The 12,224-nt window shown below is 48.3% G+C and overlaps 1 protein-coding gene across 1 annotated transcript in view; it reads right to left on the bottom strand.

The window, feature by feature from the left end:
• Positions 1 to 10,394: 10,394 nt before the first annotated feature.
• RNLS (renalase, FAD dependent amine oxidase) overlaps positions 10,395 to 12,224 on the bottom strand; it is a 279,276-nt gene continuing 277,446 nt past the window's right edge. The window contains exon 7 of the mRNA XM_044239494.1: positions 10,395 to 10,568. Within this exon, the coding sequence (XP_044095429.1) occupies positions 10,509 to 10,568 (60 nt within the window). The 3' untranslated portion in view covers positions 10,395 to 10,508. The remainder of the gene's footprint in view (positions 10,569 to 12,224) is intronic.

The raw sequence follows: 12,224 nt of genomic DNA, 5'->3' as shown, positions 1-12,224 counted from the left end.
CTCATGAGAGCTAAATCATGGAGTTGGTGGCAAAATGCCTTGCCCAGGGCTCAAAATATTGTGAGACTCACTGCATGCCTTGTAACCGTGCAGACGATCATTTCTCATTGACAACCTTATGATCTGGGCATCCAGCATTAGCCTAATTAAAGGAAATCCCACTTTCCAGGTGTGGGGAAGGTTCCATTTGCTTTCCAAACTTTGGGGCCTGGAGCAATCAATACCCTTTGCCAATGCATTCAATTTCTGTGTTTTAATCCAAGGACGAGGAATCAGACCTGGGATCTGGCAGTTTTGAGTTCTGCTTGGAGCAGGCTCACACTGGCCAGTTGGGACAATTGGCCCCCTGATGTTCTTTTGTGACTAGCTTTGCAGCACCCTGAGGTGTCACAGCATTCAGCCCTGTTTCTCCTTTCTGCCCGCTCAACACTAACTGGCAATACTTCTTCCCCAAATCAGGCCATCGATGTTTCTACTCACAAGACATATTCAGTTTTTGTGGTATCTTCACCCCTCTGCTTACTGTGGGGCGGGGGGGAAGGTGAGTAACCAAGCCTACATGTTCAGCAGAAAGCATTTGCCAACATCCCTTTAAAGTAATGGTCTCATCCTGCCGTTGGGAAGGAAACCTTTTCTGAACTCTTTCTCCGCCTCCACCTGAACTGCTCAGGAACGTAAAGTCATTTGGTTTTGTCGTCACCCTCAGCTCCCCGAGCATTGCCCATTCACTCTGTTGTCTAAATCGGGGGTGAGGAGGAGTCCCGAGGGGAAGCTTGGAGAGCCTGCAGCTGCCTTTGGCCTCCTCGGCTGAGCTCTGGCCTGTGCCTTGGCCCCACCCCAGGACTGAGAGAGCAAAGCCTCCACTCACTCCACATTTCCCCAGCATTTGTGAGCAAAACGGAAAGACTGCCCTTGTCAGTCCTGATGGCCTCTCCATGTTCTTTGGGCCTGGGTGGACTTGTTTGGGGCAGGAAGAGAGGGAGGGGAGCTGGGCCTGGGCCAGGGTCTGCACGCTTCCAGTCTGCCTCGAGTTGTCCAGAAAACGCTGACCTATATTCCAGTGACACATACCAGCTCCGAGGAGGTCACAACTGCCCCCTCCTTCCCCTCCTTCCTCTGCCAGGAAGGCAGCCAGACCTGCACATGTGGTTCTCCCTCATCAGCCTACTGGCACAACGGGGTGCCACGGGGGCTACTGCGGCCTCAGTCCCCTGAGGCCCACGCCTCAGGCCTTCCCCATGCTGCCTGCCCTCCAGGAGCCCGGCAGTACCCAGAAGGGCCCAGAAAAGTCCAACCCCTGGGTTTGTTCAAAATGATTCCCTTCCAGCCTTTGTTTTTGGAATGCTTTGCTGCATTTCTTTAGAGTAAGCAGATGGCAGGATGCTGGAGGTGTAAAACAGCTACGAAAACCAAGATGATTCAAACAGAAGGAATATGTATAACCCCTGCTGGACCATCCTGATAGGAAGTGGGAGAAGGGGCGTTTTGTTTTTTTGTTTCTTTTCCAGGATCTTTGAAGTTTGCGAGCTTTCCCACCCCTCCCCCCAACAATCCCCTTTTAGAAAGAAGGATGATAAGTAAATGTGCCAATTTAAGGGCTTGGGCAGGGGGAAACTAGTGTCATTTTTTTTTTGCATCCAGCTTATTCTGAGGACGAGCCCAACTGAAAGACATCAGGGCAAGACCAGTCGCTTCGAGTAAGGGGCCAAAAGTGAAAACGGGACTCCCGGAGAGAAGAGCGGGCGCCGGGCAACCAGGGTCCGTGCCATCCAGAGTACAGGAACCGTGCCTAAAAGAGATAATTTCAAGTCGAGCTGTGGTTTACCACAGTGTCCTCGTGATCAGTCGAGTGGTCAGATGTCAGGGGTGACTGAAAATAAGTTCATTTTCCCACAGTGGAAGAGAAAAGGAAAAAAAAAAAACCAACAACAACAACAAGCACAGCCCAGCCCATACGAAAAAAGCGCTTGCCCATCTTGGAGTTCATCTGGAGCAGGCTTGAACATGGACCGTCATCCATGTGACTTCTGGGAAGAAAGCTGAACGAACAACGGTTATTACTCTTGATTAGCATAAAGTGTTGCCCATCCCTCCCCCCAATGATCACAAATAACCTTTCACGGCGTGATCGCTTTGCCCTGTTGTTCGCTCCATTTGAAAGAGGATTCAGGAACGAGGGTTGAGGGTCTACCCCGCTGGTAGGGGGAAGGGAAGGATGGCGAGTGAAGGGTCCGGTGATCGCACAGTGCGGGTGTGGGAGTTGGGCACTGACCCAGGGTCTCTAGACCTTCTGGCTTCAGCCTCTGGTGGCGCCAGGCTTTGCGGGTGATGGTGGCTGTGGAGCCCTGTGCTCATGCTGTGTGTGCCAGAGGGCTCTGGGACTCAAAGCGTTAAAGTTTCATCTGCAATGGGAAAAATGGCTTAACCACAGATTCATCCTGCGTTGGCCTAGTTATGTGTCACTGTGTGTGCGTAATTTTTTTCCCCTTTTCAAATACTATTCTCTTTCATGAGCTCATCTCCTAAAATTTCTCCTTTCTAATTCAGCGAGAGGGATTCCATGGTTCCCACCCAGAAGAGGGTGCTTTCTTCCATCACCCAGGCCAGAAAAGCACTGAAAATCTCAAAGGTGGAAACACAGAGAGCATCAAAGCACGGATTGGAAGACCAGAGGGCTTGATTTGGAAAGCACACCCCAGGCGGCCCCAGATCCCGCATCCCGATGCCTTTTCTTTCTCTTGTCCTTTTGTTCATAATGCATGCATTCTGACCCCATCTCCTCCATATCCCACTGAGCCCACACCACCTTGAGCGATTCAGTGGCTGTAAACTCCCCTGCCGACTTTGTTTTGGCTGGAATTGCAACCCATATACGGGAGAATCAAGCAGAAACATCACAGGGCTAGCGGTCTGCCTCCGTGCAGTGGTGGCTGGTCAGGACAACGAGGTGACATCATGGCTATTCCAGGACTTTGGGTCCGCAGTGCAAGTGACTTCCCTGCCGCAGAGCAGTCAGAACCTGGACTTGAGACAAAAACAACTCTTCCTTCCCATAAATATCTGCTCTGGGGCTCAAAAATATTCTAAGTGCAACAGCTCAGAAATGGTCCCTTGCCTTGGAGACCCATCTGATTTTCCAAATCCAATCACAAACTTTTTAATAGCATGTCATGAACCTCTCAGCTCATTATTTCTCTTCAAAGCCCTCCAGTGTGCCAGCTTGGAGCCTATGGAGTGTTGTTTGATGATGTGCTGCACCATACAGAAACGCACAGGACATACTAAAAATCCACCCTGCACTACTTGGGGCTTTCCCGCTAGGAATACTGCCATATAATCAGGGATGTGCGATTTACGGCAATTGCTCTGAATTGAGGATGCTTTTTTTTTTTTTAAACATGTACAGTGTGTGATGTAGGTAATATAACAGATTTATCACATTTATAGAAGTCCCGTTTTTTTCTCTTCCTCTTCCGTCCCCTCTCCTCCCGCCCCCTCGCATGGTTAGGATGTGGGGAGCCAAGAGTAAGAATATAGACGAACCCCCTAAAATAGCAATCACGGCTTTAACCATTCTTCGCGGCAGGAAATCCAGGCCCTGGATAACTTAACCATGCTTCTGAGATCTGTTGTTCCCTCTAAGGCTGTTAAGTCATGAGCAGACAACCGTTTTACACGTGTAACTAGCCATGAAGGTTAGCATACAGAACGAGGTGACTGCTATAATCAAATAAAGCTCACACGAGCTAATCGGACATGTGTTGTGACTAACTTTTTTTCACTGTATGGTAATTAGGCAGACATGATAGACAGTCAACCCAAATAATCCTCATTGGTACCGTGTTGCTGCGAATCGGGATGAGATTACGATGGTTTGTGGGCAGGGACAGGGGAACACCTGAATCCTAGTCTCAACTGGCCTCCTTCCCACCCCCGCAGCCACACAGGGTAATATATGCACAATGATACGCACAAGAACTTTTCATTAATACCTACGGCTGTGGACATTAAAGCCCTTCGCATGGCCCAAGAAGCATCACAGGAAAAATTATAAAGTGAAGTATGTTAAGGCTTGGTGTATAATAAGAGTATCAGGAGTATTAGGGAAACAGAACCAATAGGAATATAAATATATACATTTATTATAGGACCTAATTATGGTTATGGGGAACCACATGGTTATGGAGAACCCCAGGAAGTCCCACAATCTATCATCTATAAGCCAGGGAATCCAGAAAGCCAGTGGTATAATTCAGTTCAAGTCCAAAGTCCTGAGAATTAAGGAAGGGCGGGGTGTCAAGTCAGTCTGAGTCTGAAAGTCTGACAACTAAGGGCACTAGCATCTGAGGGCCAGAGACAGATGTCTCAGTTCAAGCAGAAGGAGAAAATTTGCCCTTCATCCACTTTTTTGTTCAGTCAGGCCTTCAACGGATTGGATGATGCCCCCCTGTATTAGTGAGGCTGATCTTTAGTTAGTGGACTGATTCAGAGGTTAACCTCTTCCTGAACCGTCTTCATGGACACACCCAGAAATAATGCCAGCCATCGGGGCATCCCCTAGCCCAGTCAGACTGACCCATTAAAATTAACCATCAAAATAAATAGATGCGGTAGGTAGAATCTTTAGCCCCTCAAGGTGACCATGTCCTAATCCCCAGATTCTGAGAATATGCTAGGCTCCATGACAAGGAGAAATTAAGTTTGCTACTTAGCTACCCTTAAACGAAGAACATTATCTTGATTACCTAGATGGGCCCAATATAATCCCAGGATCTATTAAATATGGAAGAGGGAGGCAGAAGGGTTATTCTCCAGGTGACTGATGGACGAAGGCTCAACCTGCCATTGCTGGGTCTGCAGAAGGAAGGGGCTGCAAGCCATGGGATGCAGGAACCTCCAGCAGCAGCAAAAGACAATGGGCTCTGCCAGAGCCTCAAGAAAGGAATCTAGTCTTATTGGCATGTTAATGGCAGTCCCGTGGGACCCATTTTGGATTTCTGACCTTCAGAACTGTAAGATAATACATTTTTGTTGTTTTGAGCCACTAAGTTTGTGGGAAGCAGGCAACAGAGTCATGGCAGGGTTCAGAGGCTGCCCAGGGGCACTCAGTTCCAGTGCTTCCAGACTCCCCAGTGCCACCGCTGCCTCTGTGAATCATTACTGAACGCTCTATCTTTGTGTCCCTCCGTGCAAATTCTGGACAGAAACGTCCAGCTGGGCTTCTGCAGCTCAGACAGAGGTGGGGCCCATTTGGCTTTTACGGTGGCTGGCAGGGCTCTACGTGCCGCCAAGACACAGACAGCGAGAGTTCTCCTAAGAAAAAAGATACTGGGGCCCACAGGACTCCCCAGATGACAAATATCTACTACGCTTAATCCATTCAGGGGGCCATAACAGAGCACCATGGACTGGGGGCTTCTAAACAACAGAAATGTATTTCTCACAGTTCAGAAGACCAGAAAGTCCAAGATCAAGGCGCTGGCAGATCCAGTGTCTGGTGAGGACCTGCTTCCTGTGTCGTCAATGGCCACCTTTTCACTGTTTTCACGTGGCAGGAGGGGCAGAGGAACTCTCCAGGGTCTCTTTTATAAGGGCAAAGATTGCATTTATGGGGGTTCCACATTTATGACCTAGTGGTCTCCCCAAAGCCCCACCTCCAAATGCCATCGTACTGGGGAGTGGGTCTCAGCACATGGTTAGGGTGGGGTGGAGGACACAAACATTCCGTCCACAGCACTGAGCTTCCGTTCACTTGTCCATACGATGCAGATTAGCATTTCTAGGGATTCAATTTCATCCCAAATGCAGGGTATGCTTCAGCTGTGGGAAGCTACTAGAAGTTTCCTGAGCAGGAGCGTGCCCCTTCATACCTCTGCTGTTCCTTCTGTCTGGATATGTCTTGTGACCTTCTACTCAGTCTTCAGCACCTAGTGTGCTAGTCCTGGGCCTGTTCCCCTCTTCCATTTTTTGTCTTTCTCCGCTCTGATCTGTACTGGGAGGGACTAACCCTGGCAGGTTGTGTTTTTGAAACTTCTGGCTGGGTTAGGCCAATAGGAGGCAGTAGCAGAAGATGTTAGGGCAGAAGAAGAAACCTATTATATCTCTTGTTCCTTGGGCAGTATCTTCAGTCCCAGCTGTGTTTCTTCTTTCTGGAGGGCCTGCCTCGGTTCTAACTTCTGCCAGGCAACCCTGAACCCTGAGCTTCATTAATACCAACTATTCTCTTTGTTCCTCTGGCCTAGAGAAGGTAGCACTGTGCTTGCTCCCTGCTGCTGCTAATCTGTGGCTTGTTCCCCTGTCTTGTTTGGCTTCTTAGCAATTCCATAACTCACAGTTCTTGCTCTTGTTTCTATGTCACAAATTATCCCCAAATTTGGGGGCTTAAAACAGCCACTCTGTTTGTGTTTGGAGTTTGGAAAGGCACAGCCAAGATGGTTTATCTCTTGTCCACTCTGTCTGGGCCTCAATGGGGAAGACCAACACTGCGGGGAATGTGACACCTGGGGGCTGGAATGGTCAGAGGGTTATTGACGCACATGTCTGGTGCCGGGGCTGGGATGACTCAAAGGCTAGGATTGCCGGCCTTTGCACCCACACAGGGCTCCCCAGGGGGGCGGGACTTCCTGACAGCATGACAGCCTGGGAGTGGTCAGTCCAAGTCCACAGGGGCTCAGGCTTCAAGGCCAGTGTTCTGTCCAGCGACAAATGGAAGTCCCCTTTTATGTCCTGACTTATACACCAGTCCACCATCACTTTGCCCCTTCTCTGTTAGCTGAAGGAGTTACCCATCTACCCAGATTCAAGGGGTGTGGAGAAGTTGAGGGCACAGACCACAGTCCTCAATGAGAAGATGTCAAAGAAGTTCAGGGTCATGTTTTAAAACCACCATATCTAGGTTACCAATTTACAGCATAAAACTGCTCTGTTCTCCTGACTTAGAATGTCTTCTGTTTCCCTAGCTGGTCCCTGAACATGCAGCTCAGTAATTATTTGCTCTATTAAAATTCCTGAAATTCCCCTGTTTGGAATTGGTGGCTCCCACCTTCCTGCTACCATGATTCACCATAACATTTGGATAAGCCATTCTAATCACTTACATGTTTCTCGCCCTCACTGGGACCGTGGGTTCCTAGAGGGGCCGAGACTTATGTAACTCAGTGTCTTCCCTTGCTAGCACACACCTAGAGCATGGTGGGCAATGACATATATTTAGTGAATGAACACGTTTTACTGGAACCCCATGGATCAGCAGAAACCTGCTGGACTCAACGCCTGGAGAAAATTGCTTGGCAGTATCCACAGCTTTGCAAAGATTTTGATCCCCGATAAGGAGCAAAGGCCGTGCACTCAAATGCCTCCAAGGCTTCACATGTAAATAAGAGAAGCAGGTGGAAACCGAGAGTAGCAGGGATGAGGTGGGCTGGTGGTGAGTGTTCGCCCCGTCTAGAAAGGCCACCCTGTACCTAGCCCTGGCCAGTTCATGCTGCCTGTGAGGGAGACTGCGACTCAGGGTTTCGAGAACTTCTGATTTTATAGGAGAAGCTAAAATCTTCATTTATTTTTTAAAAGGAGGAAAGTATAGGAATTTAATTTAATTTTTTACGCACACATGGGAGTCTTAAAAAACTTTTAACTGAAGTATAGTTGACATGCAATATTATATTAGTTGTTATCTTATTATATTATATTAATACATAATATAATATATAATACACACAATATATTAATATATAATGTAATATATAATATACACTGTATATTATATTAACAAATAATATAATATATTTTATTAGTTTCTAGTATAGAACACAATGATTCAACAATAATATACATTATGAGATGCATACCACTTTAAGTGTAGTTACTGTCACCATGCAAAATTATTGCATATTATTGACTATGTTCCTCATGCTGTTTTGTTTTTTTTTTTTAAAGATTTTGTTTATTTATTTGACAGACAGAGATCACAAGTAGGCAGAGAGGCAGGCAGAGAGAGAGAGGGGGAAGCAGGCTCCCTACGGAGCAGAAAGCCCAATGCGGGACTCGATCCCAGGACCCTGGAATCATGACCTGAGCCGAAGGCAGAGGCTTTAACCCACTGAGCCACCCAGGCGCCTCCCCCTCCCCATGCTGTGCTTTTGATCCTTGTGAATTACTTATTTTATAACCTGAAGTTTGTACATCTTAGTCCCCTTCACCTGTGTTGCCTGTCCCCCTGACCCCCTCCTCTCTCACGACCATGAGTTTGTTCTCTGTATTTATGAGTCTGTTTTTGGTTTGGTTTTGTTGTTTGTTTCTTTGTTTATCCATTTGATTTTTACATTCCACATATAAGGGAAATAAATAATATGGTATTTGTCTTTCTCTGATTTATTTCACCTGGGACCTAGAAAATATTATGCTAAGTAGAATCTTGATTTTTATGTAATCTCCTGAGTTGTGAAGTAATTCACTTGGGTGACCTGGGTGGTTCAGTCTGTTAAACGTCTGCCTTTGGCTCAGGTCATGATCCCAGGGTCCTGGGATCGAGTGCTGCATGGGGCTCCCTGCTCGACAGGGATCCTGCTTCTTCCTCTCCCTCTGCAGCTCCCCCAGCTTGTGCGCTCTCTTTCTCTCTCTGTCAAATAAATAAAGCCTTAAAAACAAAAGTTTTAAAACTCTTGTGTGGGCCAGTGTTCTACAAGCCAAGACAAACATAACAAAGACAGGATTCATCTAGGACCATTCATTTGTGTTCTGATTTAGAGTTCCTTGGGAATAATCCTCAGATAGCTTCATTAACCTGAACTTTAATAACCCAAGATCATCATCCTAAAAATGTGATTTATGAGAGAGGCATATAAGTTTGTTAACTAGTTAGATTCTAACGAGTCTAACAAAAGATGCAAAAATCTAATAGAATAATACAGTATACTGCCCGTGAACTTGTTCAATTGGCTTCATTCTGCCAGCCTTGATTGCTTTAAAACCTGTAACCCTAACATTCACCAGAGCTTTCTCTTTTTTTCTTTTTTTTTTTTTTTCTTTTTAAAAAGTTTATTTATTTGTTTGACAGACAGAGATCACAAGTAGGCAGAGAGGCAGGCAGAGAGAGAGGAAGGGAAGCAGGCTCTCCGCAGAGCAGAGAACCCAATGCGGGGCTCAATCCCCGGACCCCGGGATCACGACCCAAGCAGAAGGCAGAGGCTTTAACCTACTGAGCCACCCAGGGGCCCTCAGAGCTTTTACTTTTTAGGACAAACTATTTTCTCCCTATTTTGCAGTTGATTAAACCCTTGCATAGTCAAGGAAAAGAAGCAGATTGTTATCAAGAGATTAGGTCACTCCTCTGGCCCCTCTAACGATGATGGGCAGGTTGATGTCTCTCACTTCCCTACCTAAAAGCATAGAAAAGGACGGCACTGGGCCAGAAGTCCAAACACCTGCCTTCCTGAGTTTGGCTTTGCCGGTGTCCTCCACGCAATGCCTGGTGCATGGTAGGCACTCAGGAATCACACATGAAAGAATGAGGAGACAGCTGTGAGCCTTTGCACAACTCCTCTGACCTCTTTGGGTCCCCCCGTTAACTTACGTGCAACAGGAGACATTTGAAACAGTCACTTTACTTGGCCTCTCCTGGTGCGTCTGCCCAGCACACGCTCCACATCACAGGAGACAGATTCTCCTTCCATTCCTCCAGCCCCGCTCTAAAATTCTAGAAACAAGGGGTTCCACATTGTGGAGAACACATTGGCTGATTATGCAACTACCTGAGGGACATCTCTGTCCTCTGTTTTTGCATCAGCGGGGAACGGACAGAAATCTGAAAATCCGTCAGCAGTCTCAGCCTGCACACACATGCTCGTACGCATGGCCGCTTTGAAGCTGGAGTAGCACATTTTAGGATGTGACATCTTCTTGTGACTTACCTCGGTGTGCTTAGGGCAGATGCTATTGGCACTGAAATATCTGGACGCCCGTTTCGAAGATCCCTTCACTCCCTCTTTCAGGGAAGCTTTGTCTGATCTCTTGCACGAGCCAAGGACCCTCTCTCTGTCTTGCAACTCTCTGCCATCCCGCAGAGCTTTTCACCCCAACTTTGAAGCCTGCTGACGACAACGGGTGGGAAACGCTTTATTTGGCTGCACTGAACGTCTTCTTCCAAGTCCGCCCATCCCCACCCATGTCAGCAGAGAGGAAGTCGAGAGTGACCAGTGGCCAGATGACCACCTGCGGGGAGGCATCCCCTGGTCAGCGCTGTGGGTCGCCTCTGGCTGCCATAATTTTCCTCTTCCTCTCAGCCCCCTCCCCAGACCCTGTTCCAGCTCTGCTCTCTCTCCTCACTCTGTCCTGCTGGACCTTCTCTCTTTCTCGGCCCCTCCTCGCAGCACACAGTAGGCCCCTCGTGTCTGATGTGTTCTTCTGATGGATCGGAGTCCCCTGCTCAGACCCGACGTCTGGGCAGTCCTCTACGTTCCGGATCTGAAAGTCAGATTTTGGAAAGATTCCTGGGAGGAAATCCTTTGTTTTCACGTCTCCGCGTCCAGCTCCCCGTACCGCCCAGCCTTCCATGGAGACGCCCAGACCTGCTGGGAGAAAAGATGGACCCGGTGGCTTCACCTGCCCATGTCCTCTCCTTCCCGTCTGGTCTTTGCTGGAAGACACCATCTTGGGCCCTTTACAAGGTTGGTGACTGCCTGTCAACTGTGTCCTGCACCCTGGGAACATTTACCCCTGTGAGCATTTATCCCCCTGCACTGCCATTGTTTCTCAAGGCATCTATCCCCCCCTGTCTGGACTGCAGATATCTTAAGACAAGACTGAGTCTGACTCACCATTTGGTACTTAGCCCCTAGCCCGGGCACCCAGTCGGTGCTTGGCTAATGCACTGCTTTTGTGTACTCTGTAGGTCTACACCTACACAGAGGTCCGTGGCTATGAGAAAATGCTGCTCAGATCACACAGGTTCGCGGCATGACGGCCTTCGGTTCAGACCATAGTCATGGTGGGAGCAGAAAGGAAGGGTTTCTAGCATGAGAACTCAGGGTCTTTTCACACCTGGGGGAGGGCTCACCCAAAACCCTCAGGCTGCCCTGAATTTTTCTGGAGCTTTGGCCTTATACAACCTGGAGGAAGAGAAAAGCAGCCTGGAAGGAAATATTTGGGCCACGTCTTGGGGGCCAACCTGAACCATCTCAAAAAAAGTGCTTCTCCTCTGCCGACCAGGCCATGGATGAGGTCCCCGCTGTGCTTTGGAGCCCTGGGCACCGGACAGGCTGGGGGCGCGGGGCCATCCCTGGGGTCGGGGCTAACCTCCCAGAAAGCTTTCCAAGCTGCTTCATCAGGGTTTGGCTTGAACATGACAGTGACCATCTGTCCTGCCCCAGCCCTGAAGGGAGCGTTAGAAACAGCAGCACGCTGACATTCAGACTGGAGGAAGTGGGGCGCCAAAGGCCCCATGGGAACACTTTCCCCGGATTGTCCTCACGGTGGGCAGAGGTGGGAGCCGGGGACAGAGATCCTGATGGGCTCGGCTGTGCTGGGCACAGCAGTACCTGTGTCGATAGACCTGTTTCTAGGGGATTCCGGAGGGCCTTTGGAAACTGGCACGAGCCTTGTCCTGAAAACCATGTGGCCCCCTTTCTTAATGTCTCTGATGCTCTCTTATTACCAAAGGAGTTATCGGAGAGCTCACTGCCCTTTCTCTGGCCTGAATTCACTGGCATTCCATAAAAACATGACAGAGGCTTCAGAATTCGAAGCCAGGTTTCTGCCTTTCCAGGAAGAGGGAGCCTTAGGATCCATACCCAGAAGAACAAAAAGCTTGCCTCCAGTGCCCTTGGCCCTTTGCTGCTCCTTGCCTCCTCTCTTCCATGCCTGGATCTGTCCCCTGGGGCCTGGCTCTCAGCCAGTCGTCAGCTAATCCTTGCTAAGGTGTTAGGTGGCAAAGGTGCAAGGGTTATTAATCCTTGCAGGAGCTTTCCACACGAAACAAAACTTTGTTATTAAATCAAAGGGCATTAAAAAAATCATCACCATAACATAAAAACCATTTCTTTATGCTCCCTATAAATCTTTACCTTTAGAAAAGAATGTCGTTACAATTACAACCTATATAGGATATTGGGGTGTTTTTTTTTTCCACATAGAAGTACATTTCACACATGACTAAATGTCTCATTTTCATCCTTCTAAGAATCTGAGGGTAACTTTTGCAGCATCTGCTGGTCTCACGATGATCCCCC

The sequence above is a fragment of the Neovison vison genome, chromosome 2 (assembly GCF_020171115.1).
Source record: "Neovison vison isolate M4711 chromosome 2, ASM_NN_V1, whole genome shotgun sequence".
Classification (NCBI taxonomy): domain Eukaryota; kingdom Metazoa; phylum Chordata; class Mammalia; order Carnivora; family Mustelidae; genus Neogale; species Neogale vison.
This window is presented reverse-complemented; position numbering and strand designations above follow the sequence as displayed.